The 24,688-nt window shown below is 46.1% G+C and overlaps 1 protein-coding gene across 1 annotated transcript in view; it reads right to left on the bottom strand.

Annotated features, from left to right (window-relative positions):
• The window catches only part of ADAMTS17 (ADAM metallopeptidase with thrombospondin type 1 motif 17), a 343,010-nt gene that overhangs the window by 206,522 nt on the left and 111,800 nt on the right, over positions 1-24,688 (bottom strand). The window contains 1 exon segment of the mRNA XM_042943087.1: positions 2,788-2,893. Coding sequence (XP_042799021.1) covers positions 2,788-2,893 — 106 coding nt within the window.

Consider the following 24,688-nt stretch of genomic DNA (forward strand, 5'->3'; position numbering starts at 1 on the left):
GATAAATGCAATGAGTAGCTCATGTGGAAAGTACACCTTTCTCCTAACATTCAGAGCTGGGGTCACTGCTCTCACAGATCCTCATATGAGGTATTTGGGGTAAACAACAGAAGGGCCATGCTTACGTGTGCCCACGTGCAAGGGCACACACCCCTCCTTCAGAAGACAAGTTTCACTTTATCAGTATTAAAAGGTTAGGGACACCAGTTGGTGAGTCCCCTGGGGACTTTCTAGGGGTATGCAGAAGAGTACTCTCATTTTCTAAAGCTTTCACTGAGAAATCTTCCTGAAGAACATGGACCAGTTGGCTTAGGTCCACTGAGAATACCATCCTATCCTTAGTTCACCTGTACTTAAGGAACACGGAGTTAAATTACTCGGAAAACACGGAAATTTAAGTTACTATATTTCAAAATATACAACAGCTTCCAGGTTTCATATCTGTGAAGCAGCCTGGCCAGTGGCTTCACGGAGAGTGCAGGCTGAGCCTTCTTGTTAGGCCTCCACACAGTCTGCTCTGCAGCTCGGAGCCCAGCTGACCAGAAGGGTCTGCAGATGGAGAGAATGTGGCTTCATTCCCGGGGGGACCCGCTTCCCAGTGCTCATGAATAATCAGAGACAACAGACTTTCTCTGAGAAAACCATAATCACCAGACTAGGGGCAGGGCCAAATGCTAACAGAATTTATTGGCTTTGATTAACAATAAGGTGTTTGTTTTTGTAGGTAATTAGAGTTCAATAGCAAGCTATAAAGAGCCCTCCAAGAAATTTAAGCAGACTGTACCTAAAGGCTACTGGAATATGACTAAATCTAACCATTCATTTCTGCAGACCTGCGCTGAGGTGCCAGTGACCCAGCATGATCGCACAGGTCATCAGGGAGAAAATGGCCCTCTGTGTTCTTACTGTCCAAGGAGAAAGGCCTCTGTGCAGGACGTGTGTGTTCACATGTGGGTGCAAAAAGCACTCTGGCATGTGCCCTGGCTCCAAATGCTGCAAGGAATATTGCAGTTCATAGAAATCTATTCAAAAGTCCACGACAACCCACATGCTGGGAAACGTTTTGACAACTGCATTCTCAAAACCATTAGGTAGTTGGTTCTGAGGAACTGGGACAGGCTGGGTGGGTCACTGAATAGCGGGAAGGTGTTTGCCAAAGTCGTACTGATTTACACTTTTCTCTCAGCAACCACTCTTGTTTTTTTTCCCATAAACCAGAAATATGAAAATATATTTGATTACCATTAGTTTTAAAAATTATTTCCCGGTAGGTAAAAAGGTATAGGCAATGTGCTGTCACCAGTGTTTTATCACTCATTGTACTCACATCATGATACTCAATAGATATAGAAAAGTCAACTACCAAACCCATCTACAGGAGTGAAAAACAGGAGAATGGGGCCAGATAAACAAAACGGAGGAGGAGGAGGAGGAGGAGGAAGAGGAGGAGGAGGAGGAGGAAGAGGAGGAGGAGGAGGAGGAAGAGGAGGAGGAGGAGGAAGAGGAGGAGGAGGAGGAGGAGAAGGAGGAGGAGGAGGAGGAGGAGGAGGAGGAGAAGGAGGAGGAGGAGGAGGAGGAGGAGAAGGAGGAGGAGGAGAAGGAGGAGAAGGAGGAGGAGGAGGAGAAGGAGGAGGAGGAGGAGAAGGAGGAGGAGGAGAAGGAGGAGGAGGAGAAGGAGGAGGAGGAGAAGGAGGAGAAGGAGGAGGAGGAGGAGGAGGAGAAGGAGGAGGAGGAGGAGGAGAAGGAGGAGGAGGAGGAGGAGGAGGAGGAGGAGGAGGAGGAGGAGGAGGAGGAGGAGACGACGACGAAGACGAAGAAGAAGAAGAAATATACATCTATATCTAGCCATAGATAGGGCTAATCCTAGAGGAAATTGCTTTTGTCCTCCTCCTTATAGATGGGCTTTACTCAAGAAGCAGCTTGAGTTCACATTTAGGGTCCCAGGCATCTAGTAGTCCATAGATCACTAGGAAACATTTACAGTACATTTATCCCCTCAAGAACTAGATTTCCATTTAACTTTGTTCGAGTCAACCCAATATAAATGTTCCTATTGTTCTTCATGCCCTGACCTCCTCAATTTGCTTATTTATTTTTTAAGTTCTCATGCAGTCATACCACAATTTTTCCTTCAGAGAAAAACAAAACAGACACCTATTGCAGGAGAAACAGTCAACACTCAGGCCACAGTTTTAGAGTCGGCTGGCTGGCTGCCACCTGAGACTTCCTGCAGGTGATCTTACTCATAGGCCAGCCACTCAACCCCTCTGACCTTCTGTTTCCTCCTCTGAAAAGACCCTTTCTAGAACATCTTTGGGCTCTGGGGTCCAATGGCTATCCCATCCTCAAGGGAAGAATTTCCATGTACAAAGGCAGTAGCTGATAATTCTTTAAACCTAAGACACTGACATTCTACCTTCAGACAGCTGGACTTTATCTATGAAGACAAATCCCATTATTTGAACGATATACTTAGAGTGAATCAAAGATCGTGCTGGTCCAGGAAAGGAAATGCAACCAAAGAGGACACTCTGGGAAAAACTTCTCCCCTCTACAAAATAGACATGAACACGGAATTAACATTTCAACTCTCAGAGACCATCTGTTCAGTAATCTCTGGGGCTCCCTGAAGGCCTGGGACCCAGGCTTGCTGACCTAGGTCTGTGTTACGAAAGAAGCAAAGGCTTAGAGCAGAACTGTTTTAGAACTTACAGAATTCAAGTGAAAAAAAATATATATTCAGAAAGGAATTGGAAGAGGCAGAACAACACAGAGTCTGATACTTACTTGTGGCCCAGCTCATGAGCGATGGTAAAGGCCAAATTGAGACCATTGTCTTCGGCAAGGACACATTTCCTCTTAGCACTGCACACACCTCCTAAGTAAGCAATTCCTGCAGCAGAGACACAAAACACATCCTCTTCAGAACGTGGGAGGCCCTGACCTTGCGGGGCAAGTCCATACGGTCAACATCACACATGATTGAGAGAAGAGGGGCAAACTGGGAGGATGATGTAGCCACAGGGCTAGAGCTGTCATTCCAGAGCTCACGTGGGGGATGGGCTTGAGTATACCGCTTTTGGATTCACAATAATAAGCCACCATGCAGCTCTCCTAAGCATCTAAGTGGTGTCAGGCAATGTGCTGAGTGCATACACATTATCTAATTTAATCCTAATTACCCACGATGGCAGTAACAGAAGGAAACCAAGCCTCAGAGGTGAAAGGTAAGGTGGATTGGCCCAGAGAGGGAGGGAGGGAGCATCTCCCTAAGTCCTGCACTCTGGGCACCTTCTTCCCCTCATCCCAGCCCTAGCCCTTTGAGGGCCAATGCTCTCAGGTGTGAGCAGGAAGCAGAGGAGCAGCGGGGCTCCCAGAAAGCAGGCCAGGGAGAGCTGGGCAGAATATTCAGAAAGATGTTTCAGGAATCCTTGGGAGAAAATGAAACAGGGAGCCCAAGGGAGGGAGAGGACCATTGAAGAGTGAGGGCCTGGAAATCATCACTGAGGATGTGCCCTGTGGACCAACTCCTCTGCACACACACCTGACTGGGGTCCTTAGGCCCCTCTCTGAGACAAGAACCCAACCCAGCCAACTGGGAGCAAGACAGATGTGGGGGACTGGGGTGAGTGAGGGACAGGAGGCTGCCACAGCCTCTGGTGGGCAGATGGGAGTCTTCTAGGGAAGAAAGGTTATTCTGGCAGAAAGGTGTGTATAAAACAGGAGGGCCTTGGCCAGGCTGGGCACATCTGAGGCATGTACTGGCCACCTGTCTGCAAGCTGCCCCTGCCCCACGGCAGCTCTCTGCACTTCCTGTTCGCTTCTGCTATCTCTGCGCCCAGGACAGGCATCTCTTACAGATCCAGGTGGCCCTAGGGCTTATCTCAACAAAAGAGTCCGTGGACCCCACCCCCTCCCAGGGCTTGGGACAGAACTCGAGTGAGGGCTGGAAGCACTGTGGCACCTGCCTCCTCCATACACCGTGAAATGGATGAGTGGGTGGTGGCACAGAGTGGCTGGCCGGTCACACGCCCGAGAAGATTCAGTATTGCTCCTGCTGTGAGTTCACAAAGGATGTGGGGGGCGGGGGGCAGGCATGTGCCGCTTAGTGGTGCCTGTTGACTGGCTGGCTAGAGGCTCTCCCAGCCCGACTCTGCCCAACAGCCCTGTGCCCTGGGAGGGACTGCGGCCACCAGAGCAAGAGGCGCCTCTTTTCCACCCACAACACCATCAACCGCCAAGCTACATGCTGCTCCATTCAGAGGGCCCCTTTCACAACGTGCACAGGGTATCTCTGGAGCTGACACCTGCCTTGCGGGCACAAGAGTTGGGGAAGGAACGAGTTGGCAGAAGGTGGAAGAGAATGGATGGGGTGGTTGGGGGCGGGGGGGAATTAATTAAAAATGAGCCTCTTTCTCTGCTCCCCCAAAGCTAATCCAATCCTCTTTGTTGACATCAAGTTCTAACTGAGGTAGACCTCAGCCACACACCGGGCACCCCCTCCTTCCTCCTGACTGTCCCCCATGAACCCCTTAGAAGTATGGCGCCCACATCCCTGCTCTGCAGGGAGATGCTTCTCCCAGACTCCACTCACATTTGGCACACCAAGCCGGCACCACGGGGTATGTCTATTTTTATTTGGAAACATGCAATGTGCTTGGCCAAGTTTGCAGAATTAAAAAAAAAAAAAAAAAGAAATGTTATTTGGCCTCAAGATGCTTTTTTTGCACGTGGACATCATAATCCGGCAATGCAGACTATTGGAAGGAGAAAAATGACAAGCAGAGAAAGGACATGCTCTGGCTTCTCGGTGCCTTCAAGGTCATTATTCTGGTTTTGTTTAAAAATGCTTTGTGGGTTGCTACATCAAGTCCAGCAGTGAGTAGGTGGAACACTTCTACATAGTGCTGATGGTATGTGCGTGCAACAACACACGCACACACTCCGATGCACACCCAGAAGTGCTCTCCCAGCCCGGACTGTGGAGTCCTGGGTCAATGAATCAATTGGAACAATCAGATGTGGTCGCCCCCGGGAGAAGTCATCTGGTGAATGGGGGAAGGAGGCATCTAAAGCCAGCTGTGCTGAGCTTGCTGTCCCACGAGCGTGTGCTGAACCAGCAGCTTCAATGCCACACAAACACGTCCCCTGGCCTCTGCCGCGCTCAGCACCCAGAGCTGGCAGTTCTGAGTTTCCACTGGGATTAGGTAACACGCGACATGAGGGAAACGGCTAAGCAAGGAGCCTTCCAATAATTGCATTTTAATTTTTCCAAGGCCCAGATGATTTTTTTTAAACTAGAAAACAAAGGGTCGGTTTATTTACAAGAAATGTTCTCACACAAAGGTGGATTAAGGTCTAGTGCTTTCAGTGACGTAGTCCAATCGTGAACAGCCTGGTCATAAGAGCGAGCAAGGCAAAGCGTGTAAAAGAGGACGGCTCCTGATCTGGAGTGCAGGGGACTTGAGCATTTATGTGCCACAGTGTGGAAATGCGTAGAAGTCACAAAGCAAATCTGGAGAAAATCCCAGGTCGTTGTCAAAGTAAGAGCTTCGGGGAATAAATGGTCATTAAGCCATGAGCTCCCACGGGAAACAAAGCCACTGCTATTCCATGCTCCCTGGGAAGAACAGCAGTGTGGGGCGGAGAGGGTGCAGAAGCCCTGGAGAGAGACCTGTCACCTCAGGACGCAAAGGCACCAACCTGGAAAACCTGCCCCAGCCCCACACTGGCACTTGTCAAGAAATGAGGAAATACCACTTTTCTCTACGTTGATTTCCTGTTAAAAAAATGAGGTCTGTAAGCCCAAGTTCTGGTAACATCGATGCTGAAGGTGTGGGACCAGAGGGGCCTTCCCTGGTCACTGGAATTCCCTACGCAGACAGCAAGACCCTAGAGCGGTACTTTTCCGTGACTTAAAATTCTCCACACACACAAAAAAATCACAGAACTTACTTTTGAAATTTTAAAAACATCAAACAACACATGTTTACAGAGCTCCCTGGAATAAAAGGGAAACAGACAACGGGGTCTTAGGGTCCTCTCTGTGGACAAGCACTGCTCTGCACGCGGGACCCTCCCTTATTTGGCGGGTATGGTTACTGGCCCAATTTACAGACAGGGAAATGGAGGCCCAGTCACCGGTTATAGGGCTGACCAAGCCCAGGCCCGGATCCAAGGGCAGGACTCTCTTTTCTCCAACACCAGGGCTTCTCCAGGCAAACCCTGGGCCTCCCTCACCATAGCTTTGGTGACCAACAACAATGAATAATCTTTGGGGGTTTTGACAATTTTCATAAATCTTAATGTGTGTTTCTGCAGAGATGGGGGCATAAAATAAAGGTTTCAGGTGTTCAAGTCCAAACGGTTTTAAAACGAAAGATAAAGACTCACTGGATATATGCAACAATAATAACAGTTACCTCTAGGACATGGTGAAGTCATTATAAATCTTAAATTTTCGTCCTTTTTCTCGTTTTTTTAAAATTTTTTTAGCGTTTATTCATTTTTGAGGACAGAGAGAGACAGAGCATGAGTGGGGAAGAGGCAGAGGGAGGGAGACACAGAATCTGAAGCAGGCTCCAGGCTCTCAGCTGTCAGCACAGAGCCCGACGCGAGGCTCAAACTCACGAACTGTGAGATCATGACCCGAGCTGGAGTCTGACGCTCAACCTACCGAGCCACCCAGGTGCCCCTCTTTTTCTCTTGGTTTAAACCTAATATAATGAGTATGTGCTTGCCATGAAAATCAAAGTTCTTGCTTATATTCCATTTATCCAAGGTGACTTATAGCAGAGGCAGAGGTGGGAGCGACCTCCCTGACCACTCCCTGCCTCAAAAAAATACCCTCCAAATTTTGATCCTGACTATGTGGCCCTTCAGGCAGCAGAGATGAAGGGAGGTCACAGTCAAGGCATCACTGAGTGTATGATTGTTTCCAAATAGCGGCTCACTCCATCTTTGCTACACTTCTGGCAGATTAGGGAAGCAAAACACGCTTTTAAAAATCTGAAATGCTGGGGCCCCTGGGTGGCTCAGTCAGTTAAGCATCTGACTCTTGATCTCAGTTCAGGTCATGATCTCACAGTTCATGGGATCAAGCCCCACATCGGGCTCTGTGCTGACAGCACAGAGCCTGCTTGGGATTCTCTCCCTCTCTGCCACTCTCCTGCTCATGCTCTCTCTCTCAAAATAAACAAATAAACTTAAAAAAAATAAAATAAAAATCTGAAATGTTGATGGGCTGTAAAGAGTTTTTCTGATGCCTGGAGAAGTCTACCTGACTCATTCAGAAAAGCCTGTCTCCTAACCTACCCTCCCAGCCATGCCAACACATTGTGGACATTCTCCCTTCTCCTCCTTTCCTTGATAGGATTGCAATTTTGGAGAGGAAATTGGCTGAGGAGATTTAATTATTTTCTTTCTCAGTAGAAAACTGCACGGTGTAAGCACAGAATTCTTAAACTCTGGGTTGACCATATTCTTTCTAGGTTTAAGAAGTAAACAACACATAGCTGTATAAACTCTGATTTATCCAGCAAATTGTCACGTGTAAACAGTTTACAGCTGTTGGCCTTGTTGCCCATTACTCAGACCTTCTTGGACTCTGCCTCTGAAAGAAACGGTCGAATTTCTTCTACCAACTGCTCAAAGTACTAACACCACTATGGTTATCACTGGGACGCAATGCTGCCAATTGCGAGAAAGCAACTTATATCTACTCACTTGGCAATCACAGTGGTTGGGACAGAGTTGCACATTCAGGCTCGTGGACATGTCCTCGTGCTCTTGTAAATATTGCTAAGCGGTTGGAAGTATGAGCTGAATGTGTAAACAGCATTTAAGAGCAAAGTCTTGGGGCACCGGTTAAGCATTCGACTCTTGGGGTTTCAGCACAGGTCATGAACTCACGGTTTGTGAGTTCAAGCCCCGTGTCGGGCTCCATGCTGACAGTGCAGGGCCTGCTTGGGATTCTCTCTCTCCCTCTCTCCCATCCCTTCCCCACTCACTCAGTCTCTCTCAAAATAAATAAACTTAAAAAAATTTTAAAAGAGCTAAAGTCTTACAGTCTAGTATGTGACAAAAGAAAAGGAATTACAGTTGATTCTTATTATCAGTGGTAGGTAGATTCTAAAAAGTCAGTGTAAACACCGGATTCTCAAATACATAGCCATTGCTCCCAGAGGACATTATAGGGTTAGGCTCCTATGAGCTTCTAGTCACAACATCTTTGTCAACTGATTAATACAGAACCTTGTGTTATGTGTTTGTGTTCAAAGACACCTCATTTAATATATGGTTGATTCCTTCACATTGAATTCATGGCCAACAGTCCTATAACTCCTGCCCGAATGAAGCTTATGTATTTTCTCTGTTAGGCACATGACAGCCTTTCTCTGCTTTAGACCACTAGACAGCACTTAAGCACTATTCTTGGAAGCCATTGTAAACAGCAAAATCACCACCAAAAAAAAAAAAAAAAAAAAAAAAGCACAAAAATGTAAAAAAAAAAAAAAAAAAAAAAGTGGCACCAGACAGGCCACGAGAAAGGCATTTGTGTACAGTATGACAGCTGGAACGAGAAGGCAAAAGGTCACTCTGTTCATCTGGGAACGTGCCTCTTTGGTGTCTCAAATTTTTGCTTCTCTGCACACGTCTGCAAAATGACCACATAAGCATTACAAAGACTGATTTTGGAGTCACAAATAAATTTTAGCAAGTAGGCAATTCACCAATGCAGAATCCTCGAGTGATGACAATGAACTGTATTCTAAAAAATCATGTCCTATTATCAGACACAGTGGAGTCCTCAACAGTTGCAATCAGGAAATTCAGCCTACATTTAACTGTCACGTTCATTTCTGAACTCTGCACTATCCAATTCGTTTGGTTAACTCAGGTCTGTCCTCCTCCGCACTTTTGCTTCTGCTTCCTCTCCAAGGTGAGTGGCCCACAGGGCCATCGCCTCCACTGTAAGTCACTGACCTCCTAAATGGTTCTGCACAGGGTGGACAAAGCCTCAGATGTGCTGAAAGACAGGCACAGCTTCAAAAAATTGGGACAGAACATTAACGGGAAGGCTCTGGAGGGCTGGTAGAAGTGGCCTGAGCAGCACAGCCCCGCTTCTTGGGACTGAGGAGCACCGCCTTCCAGAGCTGGCCCGGTCGATGCCTCTCTGCCCCAGCTCAGTGCCCCTATCTCCCAGGAGCACAGCTGGATAAGCCTTCCCAGACCTAGCCTTGTCTTAGCAATTCCACTACCAGTATGTATACCAGTTTCCCTGTTTCTTGTTTTCTGGATCCCTTGGGGTCAGCTACTGTGGAAGGAAGATGAGTTAGCCAAGGTCTTTATTCCTACACCATGAACAGAGGGTGAGGGCCAAGGCTCACAGAGGGGCATTAGTTCCTTCCTTAAACCTGAGCATTGCAGAGGCTGCCACTGTAATTCAAAAGTGCCGATACCTACACAGCTATTTACCGAGCAGGATGTCAATAAGCAGAAAAATTCAGCAACTTACTCAAGGCTAAAGGAAGCAGTAAATGCACAAAGTAAAGGGAATAGCTTGCGAGCCTGATCACTGAAGGGTTCAACATTCCCAATTTTGAAACTAATACAAAATTAGAGTAACCAAAACAATGTAGTAGTTGAATAAACAGACATTTAGGTCAATGGACCATAACTGGGAGTCCAGAATTAAACGTTCACATTTCTAGTCAATCGGTTTTCAACAAGGGTGCCAAGACCATCCAGCGCAGAGAAAAAAGAGCCTTTTCAACAAATGGTGCTGGGACACCTGGACAGCTGCATGCCAAAGATTGACATCACATCTCCTTCTTTATGTGGTACACAGAAACTAACTCCAAGTGGATCGCAGAGCTAGATGTAAGATCTGAAACTATAAAACTCTTAGAAGAAAACATAGAAGTTAAGTCTTTCTGACCTTGGGGTAGGCAAATCCTTCTTAAGTAGAACATTAAAGGTGCAATGGAGGAAAAGAAAAACTCATGCCAGAGAGTTCATCGAGTCAGACACCTTCCCTGGAACAAGAGAATAGCTGTGTGGGGCTGGGAGTGAGGTGGGGAGAAGAGTCACCAAGACAGGCAATGGACACACAGACGCATCCCAAGGACGCTTCCCAGCCTTCCCCATGCAATACGGCTTTCTGCTAATTGGGAGCCACGGCCCAGCAGCCTTTGGGTCACAGGCTAACTTGCTTAGCCAGTCCAAATGTCACACGAACTGCAGTTTTGAGAAAGGGGGCTTCTTGATGATGGTCAGAGTCAAGGAGAACTACACACTCTTACTCCAGGTTTCTCAAGTGTCTCCAGGATCCAGGACTTTGGGAAAAGATGCCACCCCGGTGAGGCAATCACAGAGCCAAGTCCCCAGAGTGGACTGGAGGGTCCCAGGGCTGGAGCCATGGCTCCAACAACATTTTGATGAGTTAAGTGAGTAAGTGTAGGGGTCAACTCTCCCTGGGGATTTACAAGTTCGAAGCAAAAAAGTTTATCCTAACACTTTACTGCTTTCTTAGAAAACCCAAACGTGCTGGGACAGGGGAGGGAAGAGAAGTAACTGTTGATATTCAACAGACCATGACCAACATGAGCCAAGTGCACAGAGACATCCTGCAGATTTCTCACCCTTCAGGGAAGATGGCTTGTAACCTGGGGGGGGTGGTGGCATCACGTGGGAGGGGATCTCTAGAGTGTAGACTTAACATTCCTCAAATAAGCAAGGTGCCTCTCCTCGGAGGACTCCACAGAGGCTCAGGGGCTTCTGGAAGAGGCCTGGACACCCACTAGAAAGGGCCCCCAGCAGGCCCACCTCAGGACATTGGAGGTGGGGGGCTGTCCAGACATCCCTGAAGATCTCTTATTTTAACAAATACTTCATCAGGTGTTTCCTGGGCTACCTATACATGACAGTATCATGCCAGGTGTCATGCACGCTTGCATGTACTCCCTGAGCACGACAGGGACGCCGACCCATCTTCTAGCATTTGCCATTCCGGAAGCACGACCACCTAATACTGAGCCTGCTCAAGGTCTGCACCTCTGTAGCACAGCAACCGTGCCTGTGTGTGTGCGTGCACGTGTGTGGGTTTGTGTGTGTGCACACGTGAGTGTGCATGTGTGGACATGGTCCCAGGCAGATGACACAGAGCACTCTTTCTGTAAGCTGATACCACGAGGTTGATGCCTATACTCCCATAGCAACAGATGCAAACGAATTTTGGATGCTTTCATGCGTTGTTATCAACTGGATAGCTTGGCATTTATTTTTGCCAATAATGTAAGAAGGAACTTTGACGGTCCTGCTTCAACAGCTTTAAGACTCCTCTGTCTTCTTCTCTTCCCATTAATGTTTTCCCTTTACCAGTAGGTTAAAATGCTCTCCCTCTCCCTCTGGAAAGGTGGGGTTTAGGTGCGGATGAGGCTGAAGGGACATGTGAGGGGTTTTGTCTAAAAATATCTCCTCCATGAGGGGAAAGAGACAGCTAAGGCTTCCACAGGGCCAGATGTCTCCAAAGGAGGGTCTGTGAGTAAATTGAAGTGCTCCCTGTGGGAACCAAGTGCTCCCTGGAAAGAGAACATATTCCCGACTCAGCCTTCTCATGGCCAAAGGATGTGCCCTGAGTCATAGTCCCTTCTCCACCATTCTGTTTGAGCTTGTTAGAGGGCCCAAAGACAGTGCCACATGGGAAGACGGCTAAATCGTGGTGGCAGCCAGAGCCACGAAGAAGGCAAAATGACTGGTGGCTGATAAGAGGGATCTCATGTACGTTCATCATGCCCAGCGTGGAGAACTGCACTGTGTCCCCCCAAATTCACATGCTGAAGCCCTAACCCCCAGTGTGACTGTACCCAGAGATAGGCCCCTTAAAGATGAATTAAGTTTGGGTCGCCTGGGTGGCTCAGTGGATTGGGCACCCAACGCTTGATTTCGGCTCAGGTCATGATCCCAGGGTTGTGAGATAAAGCCTGCTCTCTTTCTCTCCCTCTGCCACTCTCTCCCACTCACAGGCTCTTTCTCTCTGTGTGTGTCTCTAAAATTGAAAAAAAAAAAAAGATGTAATTTAGTTTAAGTGAGGTCATAAGGATGGGATGGAATCCAATATGACTGGTGTCCTCATACGAAGAGGAAGAGACACCAGAGACCTCTCTCCCCATGCACGCACAGAGAGCACATGTAAGGACACAGTGAGAAGATGGCCATGTACAAGTCAGGAAGAGTGGCTTCACCAGAAATCGACCCTGATAGCACCTGGATCTTGGACTTCCAGCCTGAAAACCTGAGAAAATAAATCTGCTATTTAAGCTACCCAGGATGGGATATTTCGTTATGGCAGCCTGAGCAGACGAATACACCCAGCATGTGACCTGGGTACAGATGCAAGTGCCCCGTGTCTCCTTTATTCACGTGAGTAACTGACACAGGAACTCGCCATCCTCATGTGCCAGATGACACCAGAGCCGCCCAACATGCTGGGGGACCGGGCTCCCTGTTTAGGACACAGTTTGGTAATAGGAAACCGATCTGGAATGTTGTACGGGCCATCAGTCAAAACAGCAAAAACGCGTGGTAGTCCCAGAGTGGCATTCTGGGAGTCAAGGATGTATCTATGGCTCTCTGTGTTTAAGGTCACAAAACCCCTCAACCAGTGGCACTTGGAGGCACAGAGCTGACATCTCAGTCATGTGGCAGTGGGGTTGGGGCTGGGGTCCCCCTGCCTGGGGAGAAGGGAGAAGACGAGGTTTTGCCAAAGGCACACCCCCGCCATCCACAGCATCGGCATCTTGAGATTGCCCGTCCCTCTGAAATGCTCTCAAAAAGTTCACCAGCACAGCCTCTGAGGGAAGAGCCAGTTTCCAATGATGCTTGTAAAAGTGACATGGTGTGCCAGGTCTGAAGGGCGGGAGGCTCAAAGCTTCTCTTCAAATCCCCGGGGAACTGCAAAGAACGCCAGGGAGAGGGGACAGGGAGAGGACTCAGGGGGCAGGGAGCTAGGGAACCGACCTTCTGGGTCTGCGTGGGAACCTGGGAGCCGCACCAGGCACACAGCAGGCCCCCAAATTTCTGCCAAGCAAGGGAAAGGGAGCCTTGCTGCTGTTTCTGCTCAGTGACTCTCAATGAAAGCGGAACCGGCAGCAGCGGGGGCACTCCATGTGCACAGGGCCAAGCTCAGCAAGCCGGGAAACACAAACGCGGTTGTTCTTTTCACCTTGACTCATTCAAAAACGACGAGCGCACGAGCCAGGAGACACACGGGAGCTTTCGGTGCAGACGGCCAGACAGTGGTTACGTGTGGGAGGAGAGGAGCCATGACTGAGATGGGGCCCGGGGAGGGGCGTCTGCCTGGCGGACGAACTCCAGTGGCTGACCGGGCGGGGGGGGGGACTGTCACACAGACGCTCCCATTATCATAATTCACCGAAGCAATTTAAAAAGTCAGGTCTGGTTACCCCGGAGGGAACAGACACGGAAGGGGCCTGAGCGAGTCTTCCCAGGGCCTGGTAGTGTCAGGTTTCCTAGTCTGTGGTCTGGTGATACAGGGTGCTCAGTTTGCAAATATTTGCTGAGCAGTACACTTAGATGGACCTGTCTCTATGTAAATTAGATTCCAACTGAATTTTTAAAACTATAAAGAGGGGCTCCTGGGTGGCTCAGTCGGTTAAGTGTCCGACTTCGGCTCAGGTCATGATCTCACGGTTCGTGAGTTGAAGCCCCGCGTCAGGCTCTGTGCTGATGGCTCAGAGCCTGGAGACTGTTTCAGATTCTGTGTCTCCCTCTCTCTCTGACCCTCCTCCATTCATGCTCTGTCTCTCTCTGTCTCAAAAATAAATAAACGTTAAAAAATTAAAAAATAAATAAAAACTATAAAGAGATGCACGTACAAGTGAAATAGGAAAGTACGGACCTGATTTAACAGTGTGGGAATGACCATGATTATTGGCCAATTTAGATGATGGAAATTGGTCTTCTCTCAGGAGCTAATGTATGACATGGCAACTACCATTGATGCTACTGTATTGTTTAATTGAAATTTGCTAATGAGAGTGGCACTTAAGTGTTCTCACTACGCCCCCCCCCCAAAAAAAAGAAAGTAAATATGTGAGGTGATGGATATGTTAATTAACTTGAGGGGAATTCCTTTACAATGTATACATATATCAAACATCACATGGTACACTTTAAAAAGCGTATCTTACAATTTTGTTTGTCAATGATACCTTAATAAAGCTGGGTGGGGGTGGGAAACAGAGTTTATATTGAGAGCATTCAAGGGTCATAGGTTGATAAAGTCACAGTGCTAATAATTAATTAATTAATTAATCACAGAGGTATTAACTAGTCAAGGTCAGGTTTATCAGTATCACCAGACCTCACCTGTATTACCTGTATTTCTCAGACCATATGTGCTGCTTCTAGAATTTACCTTTATCGTCTTGCAAGGACTCTCGCAACGGTATGTTCTCGAAACTTGCCTGAGACAGCCCTGATAAACAGCTTCACTCCCTCTCATGCTAATAGCTGTATTTCCACAGTCAGAATAAAATACGAGGTCACGCATAGAAATATTTGCCAAGTTAGCAAAAAAAAAAAAAAAAAAAAAAACCACAAGAAAAAAAGAACAGCTTTCTCAGAATAATTAAGAAACCACATTTCCTGCTAAATGCTTAGCCCAGCAAAGTCACCCTCTTGGGGATACACTGTGAAATCTAAGTGAGACCCCAGGACAAGGGTCAACAGCAGCACCAAAGGCGCTTCCATACTGTGTTTTGTTCTACGCCCCTGTAGGGTGGGCCTGGCTCACTGGCTGTGCATGGGGCTGGGGGGTGGGGTGGGGTGGGGGGAGACAGGGAAAGGTCAGGCCAAGCCCCAGGGCATCTCTGTGCACCAGCTCCTGAGCCCAAATCCGTAAATCCCCCACTGGCAGGACACTACAGCCCCCTCAACTGAGAAAGTAACCCAAAGTGGAAGTTGGCTGTCATTTTTGACTCAACATTCATGAGCTAGTCCACCGACCATGACAAGCCCTCCCTTCTGATGGCCTAGGGAGGCTTGGATGGGGCTCTGCGTCCACCCAAAAGATGAAGAACACTTACTTTTAATATGTGGAAATTCCACATATTTCCATCTCATTTTTGTGCTGACGGTCCCTACGCTCTATCTCCAGGACGAGACTTGGGGATTTAAGCCTTGCTGTGGCATTCTACCGAGCCTGGCCAGCCTGGCCATCCCACACTTTACCCCAGATGCAGCCCATACCAAACAGGATTTGCTACTCCAAACTAAGCATTCTCGAGCTCCCCCGTCCCCCACTTCCAAGTTCAAAAGCTCACAGACCCAGGGAACCTCTCTTTCTCTCCTCCCCCCACCCCATCTCAGAAATCATCAAGGGCTGTCACTTCCTGCTGCTCACAGACTTGGAGACTTACTCCTTTATCTCTGGGTCCAAGCCCAGACCTTTGCCATCACTTTAAGCGTGGACTTAAGTCATATCTCCTCAGGGGTCACCTCCCTGTGTCTCCCCACTCTAGTCCTTAAAACACCAGACTGGAGTGTGCCCTCCTCCATTGATTCTTCTCCAATCCTGCCAGGGCATGCTTCTCTCCTCCTCTAGATGCCCAGAGCCCATCATGGTACCTTTACTGCAGCAGAAGCCCTGTGTTCACGGTAGCCCAGGCATCTGAACAAACCTTACGTCTGTAAAGACACTAAGCAGCCTCTCTGGTCAATACGACCTGCATGCCACAGTATAGGTTAACACATCCTCCAAAAGTTCACAAGTGGGGGAGCCTGGGTGGCTTGGTCAGCTAAGCATCTGACTCTTGGTTTTAGCTCAGATCATGATCTCACAATTTTGAGGGTTCGAGCCCCACATCGGGCTCTGTGCTGATGGTGCAGAGCCTTCTTGGAATTCTCTCCCTCCCCACCTCTCTGCCCCTCCCCTGCTCACGCTGTTTCTGTCTCTCCCAAAATAAATAAATAAACTTAAAAAAAATTTTTTTAAAGTTCACAAAGGAATGAACACATGCCAGCCCTGCCAGCTTACTCTTCATATAACACCAGCCTCTGCTGCTTCAGAGAGGTCAACTGGAACAGGGAGGAATAAATAAGAAGGAGGAAGATGTTGATGAATGCTAACATTTCTTAAACACTTACCATGTGCACACCAGGCCCTGTGCTGATGATTTCCATACATTATCTCACTGTACCCCATGGTACATACATGGATATTATCCCCATGGTACTGATGAAGAAACCAAGACCCTAAGAAGTCGATAGTTTGCCCAAGTTCAAGCATCGAGTAAAGGTGCTGAGATTCAATCTCAGGGCTTTTGTACCACAGGCCTTGTCTGAAACTTGCACCAGAGGCTGGCAAACGGTGCCCACAAGCAGGATCTGGACCACAGAGATGATGGACCATTTAATAAACTGCTATGGCAACAGGTGGTCTGCAGGGCAACAAATGAATTAAGTTCTCCGCCTTGCCATACCATACACAAAAACCAACTCTAAACAGATTAAATACACAAATGTGAAAACCAAACTTGTGCATTCTATCAGAAGGAAATGCAGGGCAATGCCATTATGATCTTAGATAGTAAAAAAAATAAATAAATAAATAAATTAAAGCAATACCTAAAGAGCAGCAATCATAAGGGAAAAGACTGAGAAACCTAGCTAAATCCACACTGGACATGTCTATGTGACAAAAGGCATCACAAAGTTCAAGACAGAGGGCAGCCAGGATGAAGTGACTTGCAGCTTGCATGGCCAAGCAAAAACGTAAAAGATGTTCCTTCCACCTCACTAGCAGTCGGAAGTGCAAAATAGCCACTCGCACCCAGCATGTTGATAAAACCTAGCAAGGTCGTCAGGATTAAAGACTCTCGGGTGCTGGGGGTGCCTGGGTGGCTCAGTTTGTTAAAAGCCTGACTCTTGATTTTGTCTGAGGTCATGATCTCATGGTCTGTGAGATTGAGCCCGTGTGTCTGTCATCAAGGAGCCTGCTTGGGATTCTCTCTCTCCTCTCTCTCTCTCTCTCTGCCCCTCTCCCTGCTTGTTCATTCTCTCTCTCTCTCTATCTCAAAATAAATCAATAAAAATTTTTAAAAAGACTCTTGGATGCTGTTAATGAAAGTAAAAACTGGTAGAAAGGCCATTTCCAAGAGCGATCTGGCCCATCCAGAAAAGCTGAAAGATGTGCAGGCATTGAAAAGTGGCTATACCCCAGGAAGCACCAGGCTGCATTTCTGCACTGGCATGCCTTACCCACTGGCCCTGGTGACAGCAATCTCTACAATCCTCCCCCCTCCGAACACCTGGGCACGTCCACACATGTCCACATGCATGCACACATATGCACACATGCACGTGTGCACACATACAACCACAACTCTACAAAAAGATGCTATTACCATCCTCACTGGCCCGTGAGAAAACTAAGGCACCCACAGGATGAGCCACTGTCCCAGGCTCATGCTACAAGAAGAAGAACCCACTGAACCAGGTAGGCTGGCTGTAGGTCCCCCTGTCAGTCCCCAGAGGACACCTCTGCTTCAGGGAGCTGGAGGCAGGCAGGGGAGACAGACACACAGCCAGGTCTGTGCAGAACGCATTCCAGGGGCTAAAGGAGAAGCCTGCCAACTACTGTTCAAAGCCCAGGGAGTTTTCTATTAAAACATAAACTCAAAAGACTCTAATACAGATGTCTTTAACCCTTAAGACTGTGCAAAATTTGGTACATGTGTGTATTTCTTGCAGGCGGGTTTATAGCGTTCCTCAAATTTCCAAAGGGGTCCATAACCTCAAAAAAGTTAAAAACACTAAACACAGGAATCCCAGAATATAATCAAGGACATTCCCTAGGAAAAAATCCTCTCTGGACAGCCAAGTCAGACCAAAAGATCCTGAGAAAATTACCCTTCAGCCCTCAGGGACTACCCAAGCATTCCTCAGAAGGTGATAACCACCAACGTTTTGCAGAATGTGCTTTTCTTTGCCAGATCTTAACTGACTGACTCATGGAGTAGACGAGTAAGGGTCGAACTCCCATTATTCACCAACAATGTTACTTTTAATAGAGCAGCCAAAGCAGTACAAACATTGGAAGGTGGATTTTGTCAATTAGGTGCATGCACTTTATTGAGAAAACACTTTAAATTAAGTATTCAAGTTATAACTGACACTGTGGTTGTAAAGAATTTAACAATGAAAGAAAAAAAACAGCTGGGGGATATGCATGCACATGTGTATGATTTACAAATACATAACCCAGAGTGTTGAAATATATATATGAACTTTTCAAAGAAACCACTGTTCTGTTTTGACAAGGCCCCTATCTGTTCCCTCGGGCTGCATTTAACTATAGGACTTTTACTGTATCTTAGAGTGTTTTATTGGATCAGGGAATTGCACGTATGTGGAAGTGGACCTCATACAACAGAGTACAAGTGACATTTGTTACAAATTGTCTTTGTTTTCTGCAAATGACTATTTCTTAAAAATGAATTTGTTTTGGGTTAATAAGAGTAGAAACACAACATAAAAGCCATTTGTTGATTTCGCTCTCCACTTGAAGGATACTGACAAATTAGCATTCTCATTCATAAAACTTATGTCAGCATCTGCTGTATCAGCTTCAAGGTTAAGGTCAAAGGAGCATTTATCCTGCTTCATCCTGTCCACAGCACACCTGACATCCTGACAACACCAGCACATGAATAGAATAGAGCTTTGGTTTTCTTTAAGTCCTCCTCAAAATTGGTCTAACATAAACAACCAACCAATACTTGGAGACAAGGCAGGGAGAATCCCTCTTATAAAAGGATAAGTCCTTCAAGACCATCTTCTGAGAAAGTATGAAATTGCACACAAATTTTTAAGGCATTTCTTAACCACACTGCTGGCCTGGCCACCATCCACTCTTCCTGGTACTGGAAACCACAGAATGTTCTGGGTTCATCTGCCCTGCCCGCCACCCACATAGGATGCTGAAACCATTTCTTAATGCCTCTTGTATTACCTCCCTTAACTGGTCACTCCAATTCCAAATATGCTACAGACTTCTTCTGAGATGGGCTTAGGTTATCACTATGGGAACAACGACACCATGGAGACGTGGAGGTTTGCTGTGAAACTGTCCCATCAACAATTTATCCCACTCCTGTGTCTTAGTGGGATAGAACTGCCCCCATTCCATTCTATTGTCCCACTGATCTCTTGAACCTCAGTCTGGTATCATGAAATAAATATTAATCCCAACCCTCTCGGTTTAGAAGATCTTCCATTCAAAAACATAAGAACCCAAGAATGCAAACTGAAAATTCTTGACGCTGTACCATGCAGGGCAGGCTCTGGCTATAGCCAAAGCCAGCCCCGATGACTGGTTTGAAATGCGGAGGCAATAATAAATCAGATGGACTGGTGAACGCAGGAATCAAACCAGAATGTGGCAGAGCAAATTTCCCAAAACAAAGCAAGAGGTTGACTGAGGATCAGCTGTTCATGAGATTAAGTGACAGTCTTCCTGAACTCCTTTTTAGAGTTCGTGTCTGGATTTTGTCTGGAACATCTACCAAACTGATCGAGACCCCAAATATCTGGCATTCCTTTTATAACTCCAGCCCTGTGACTGTCCCTTGGCCATGGTAGTGGGACATTTCTAGCCTTGATTTCAGGTTATGATGGACTCTCCTCTTTTATCACCTGAGCTTTTCTAGCACAGATAATGCCACTTGGAGTCTTTATACAACCATCAGAGACTTGGAAGACCTCTGGGACACCCACACTGGTCATCACTGCCCTTGGTGGGCCATTTGTCCCTCCAGCTGATAGTCAGCAAAGTCTCTGACTGTCCTGGTGTGAGTGACCAAGGCAGCAGAGGTCCCTCTCTGGGTATAAGGGATGGTCCACAAGGCCCCTGGGCTTCTCTCTAGGTAAGGGCAAATGGACCTCCCTGAAAAAAGCTTCTAGTGCATTTCCATTCTCCTGCTCAAAGACATGGCAGAATGGCCAATGAACCCCACAAGAGACCCAATTCTTCCGAAGATGGTTCTCAAACTCAGAGTTATCAATTTATGATTAAGGATACTGTCTGACTCTCCATAAGAGAATTGGGATTGTGCTTATTCAAGCAGGGCTGACTTGGAAGCCACTGTATCCAACATACCCTTGGCCATTCTTGGGGATATAAACCATGGGTAGACTTCTCTCTGGGCCAGCTGACTCTGAGGGGCTGGGGAAGACAGTTCTGGACTCAGGTCTGTGTCTGAATCCCACTCTGCCATTTACCACCTGGGTGATTATGGCAATTACTTAATCTCTCCAAGCATTTTTCCCCATTCGTAAGATGAGTCTAATACCTAACTAATGGTTTGAGGATTAAATGAATAATGCAAGTAAAGCATTTTTCACATAGTAAACACAGAACAAGTATTATCTATTACTGCAATTATTTTTTACCAAATCCAAATTTAAAAAAAGAAGTTTTAACAAAAAGTATTTATCAAGCTAAAATTCTGTGCCAAATAGCATACAACAATTTCTCAATTATAAGCTTTAGTTGCCAGTGTAAAGATGTGCTAAGCCTCTAAATGCTTTTATCAACATGACAGGGGGTTTGGAAAGCACCATCCTCAGTGGTCTTCAGGGCCACTCCTCTACATGCTCTGGGGGCAAGGATGCAGCCTGGTAGCAAGAGCTATCAACGTGCCCTTCCATTGTTTGGAACCATGCTGTATTTCCTCACTCTTGATCTGGGCTTCCTCGGCTGACCCAATTTCAACTTGGATTTTGTACTGATTCCTTCCGTTTTTGTTTTTCTTTTTTTTAAGTTTATTTCTGAGAGAGAGGGTGAGAGAGAGAGAGCACAAGTGAGGTGTCATAGACTCTGGGTCTGATGTTCTCTCTTGTCCAGCAAGACAGCAGGAAGCAGGATTGAAAATGCGAGAGAGGCTAATGTCTGGGAGGAGACAAGAGCCCCGAATAAGGGTCCTTGCTCCATTTTTATTAAGACCAGAAGACTTACAAGTGTGATGGATGTGATGGACGTGTACAAAGAGACAAGGGAATTATGAACATTAACTCATGGGTGTGGGAGAAAGGGGGTTTTAAAGATATGCGGTGTTAGGGGTTTGGGTCAATACAAAACAAGATTCTGGTGCTGGGTGGAAGGTTGCTTACAGCAAACATGAGGCACCACCTCTGTTTACTTGAACTGATCTAGGGGACAAGAAAGACAGAGCATGCTACCTCAGGGTCAAAAAGGCACCTTTCTTTTGCTAATTATCTCTGCTCTGGGCAACTTTGCCTGCGGTCTAAAGTCCTGTCTACCTGTTTACCTATTTTGGTCCTTCCTTCCAGTGAAAGCAGCTTTCTGCTATTGTACTAAGTTGGGGGGCATTTCCACCCTGAATGCCTAATCTTGTTTACCTCATCTTGGATGTTTGCATCCTGAGATTTCCCATTCCTATACCTTTGTCCTATACTGTGGGCCTTTGCTCCATTTACCTAAGTTTATTTACCTAATCTTGTTTACCCAAACTTGGGTGTATACATCCTATGGCTTTCTAATTCTTTATGCCTTGTTAACAAGCTCAGGGAATTCCCAAGCCTATTCCCTGCAGTGGGGGAGAAGCAGAGAGGGAGGAGACAGAAAATCCCAAGCAAGCTCCATGCTGCCAGTGCAGAGTCCGATGTAGGGCTTGAACTCACGAACCATGAGATCATGACCTGAGCCAAAGTCAAGAGTAGGATGCTTAACCAACTGAGCCACCCAAGCACCCCTGGGTTGAGTCCTTTCAAGCACAGGGCTCAAAGAACTCCTTTTGGGGATACTTCTACCTGCCCGGACCCTGCCTGTGTCCACTAAGCTACCAGGATGCTTAATCCAGATGTTTCTACAAGCCAGTTATCTACGTCCTGGTGCACCAGGCATGCCTGATAACTTCCCTGGGCTCCAAAGGGAAAGAGAACCCTTTAAAAACCTTCTCAGGTTTGGAAATAGAATTTCTAAAACTTGAATAAAGATCTTTACTAAGATTAAATCTACAATGCATACTGAATGCACTCCTTGCAAACATCATGTTCTGTTGTCTCCCTGAAGTCACCTTACCTCCTTGCTATAAGCCTCCTATGTATCTGATCAAACACAATTCTAAAAATTGATAAAATTAGTTTTCTGAGTCAGAAAATGCTACTTTCAAGAGGAAGAGTTGACATTAAACTTATAACTAGACAATAGTGACTTATCCTGGGAGTATGTATTATAGCTCAGAAGTATGTTTCTGAAAGGAAAAAAGAAGTAGGATATCTCGTATTCCACTGGAGAAAATATCTGTCTGGGTTTCCCCACCAACTTATCATCCAGGCCAAGACAATTCAGTGGAGGAAAGAATAATCTTTTCAATAAATGGTCGTGTGCCAACTGGAGATGCAAGAAAATGGATGTAGACCTGCTCCTTGTATCACATACAAATATTAACTCCAAATGGATTGTAGACCTAAACATAAGAGATAAAATAATAAAACTCTCAGAAGAAAACTTAGAAGTAAATCGGGTGACATGTGATTAGCCAATGACTTCTTAAGTTTGACACCAGAAAGTACAAGTGTTAAGAGAAGACTCAAGCTGACCTTCATCTAAGTTGAAAAGCTTCCATGTAATACTCTTACTAAGTGAAAAGGGCAGTGCCTGCCTTGGGAGAAAATATTTGCAAATTACCCACCTAATAAGGGAGCTGTACCTAGAATATATAAAGAGTTCTTACAACTCAATAATGGAAAAGAAAAAACAATTTAAAAATGGCAAAGATGCTGAACAGACACTTTTCTCAAAGAAGATCTGCAAATGGACAATGAGCATGTGAAGCGTTGCTCATCATTAGCTGTCAGGGAATTGCAACTGAAAACCACAAGGAGATGCTACCTCACCTCCACCGGAATGACGGTAATTCAAAAGACAGGTGTTGGCAAGGAGGCAGAGATTAGAACCTTCACACATTGCTGGTAGGAATGTAAAATGGGCAGACACCTGGGAAAACAGTTTGACATAGAGTTAGCTCACCACTTCGCAATGCTGCTTCTAATTATATGCCCAGGAGACCTAAAAAGCCATCTGCATAAAAACTCTTACATAAATGTTCACAGAAGTATTATTCATAACAGCCAAAAAGGAGAAATAACCCAAATACCCATCTCCTGAGGGTGGATAAGCAAAATGTAGTATAGCCAAGCAATGGAATATTATTTGGCAATAAAAAGAATGAAGAAGTGATACATGCTAAAACATGAATAGACCCTGAAAACATTATGCTATGTGAAAGAAGCCAGAAACAAAAGGCCACAAAGTGTATGATTCCATTTAGATGAAACGTCCAGAATAGGTAAATCCATAGAGACAGAAGGTAAATTCGTGGTTGGCTAGGGCTTGGTGGGGGTGGGGGGTAAGGAGGGAGTATGGCCTTCGTCCAATGGGTCCAGAGTTTTTGTCTAGGGTGATGGAAACATTCTAAAATTAAGTTATGGTCATGGTTGCACAATGCTATAAATACACTAAGAAACACTGAAGTTTAAACATTGTAAACAGGTGAACTTTATAGTATGCAAATCATATTTTAATGAATAAAAATAATTTACTCTATTAATAATAAAATAAAATCATATTTTAATAAAGCTGTTTCTAAAATGTTATCCTGCAAAGGTTTTTTGCCCTTTTTCCTAATTAAAAAAAGTTTATCAGAGCAGACATTCTCGAAAACACTGAAGAACTTGGAACAGGAAAATCAAAACCACTCACAACCTTGCCCCTACATAAGGAGGTAATGTTATTCTCCTTAGGGCTTTTCTCATTTCAAACCCAGGATCGTGATGGCAGACAGAAGTAAACTAGCACACAGCATCCCCAGAAGTCCTGCAACTATGTCTTTTAGGTGGTCTCAGTCATCGTCCTAATGTGGGTTGGGGGAGGCAGGTAAGGAGAGAAGCCAGGGAGAAGTCAAGGTAGCTTTATGCTCAGGAGATGGCCAAGGGAAGAATAATTCTGACTTCCCTTGGAAGTCACCCTTCCAGGTGGAACTGAATCCATCACCTGATCTTGGGGTGCTAGAGATCCACAAGTATTCTGAAGCAAGATGGAAATCATTCAGCTAATTCCCCTAGCTCTCCATCTCCCTCCAACTCTTTTTACCTTCCACTGAACTCGGTACATAACAACTTCTTAAATAATGTGTGCCAGGAATTGTGATAAGCACTTTCTACATGCTGCCTCACAATTTTATGTAGCAGGTGCAATTATTATTTCCATTTTGCAGAGGAGGAAACCGAGACATACACACATGTCCTTATGTCCTAGGTGCATAACCTATTCCTGACGCACTTGCCATGATCATTTCTGATGTGTACAGTTTTACCACGAATACACTCATTCATGTATTTAACCAGCAGTGCTAACCCGATGAAGTGAAAGTATGGCCTTGAACACTCTTCAAGTGTTCATAAATTGAACACTTTGGCTCAATTTGGCTGGACAACAGACGTGTGTCAAGTCAGGCCTCTCTACCAGGAGACTCCTCAACCAGGGTCAGACTAACCCCAAAATAGCATTCAGTAGCTTGAGGGTCAAATAGTTTCTTCTGTGTCTTTTTTTTTTTTTTCAATTCAAATCCATCTCAAATGT

Source organism: Panthera leo, chromosome B3 (genome assembly GCF_018350215.1).
Source record: "Panthera leo isolate Ple1 chromosome B3, P.leo_Ple1_pat1.1, whole genome shotgun sequence".
NCBI lineage: Eukaryota > Metazoa > Chordata > Mammalia > Carnivora > Felidae > Panthera > Panthera leo.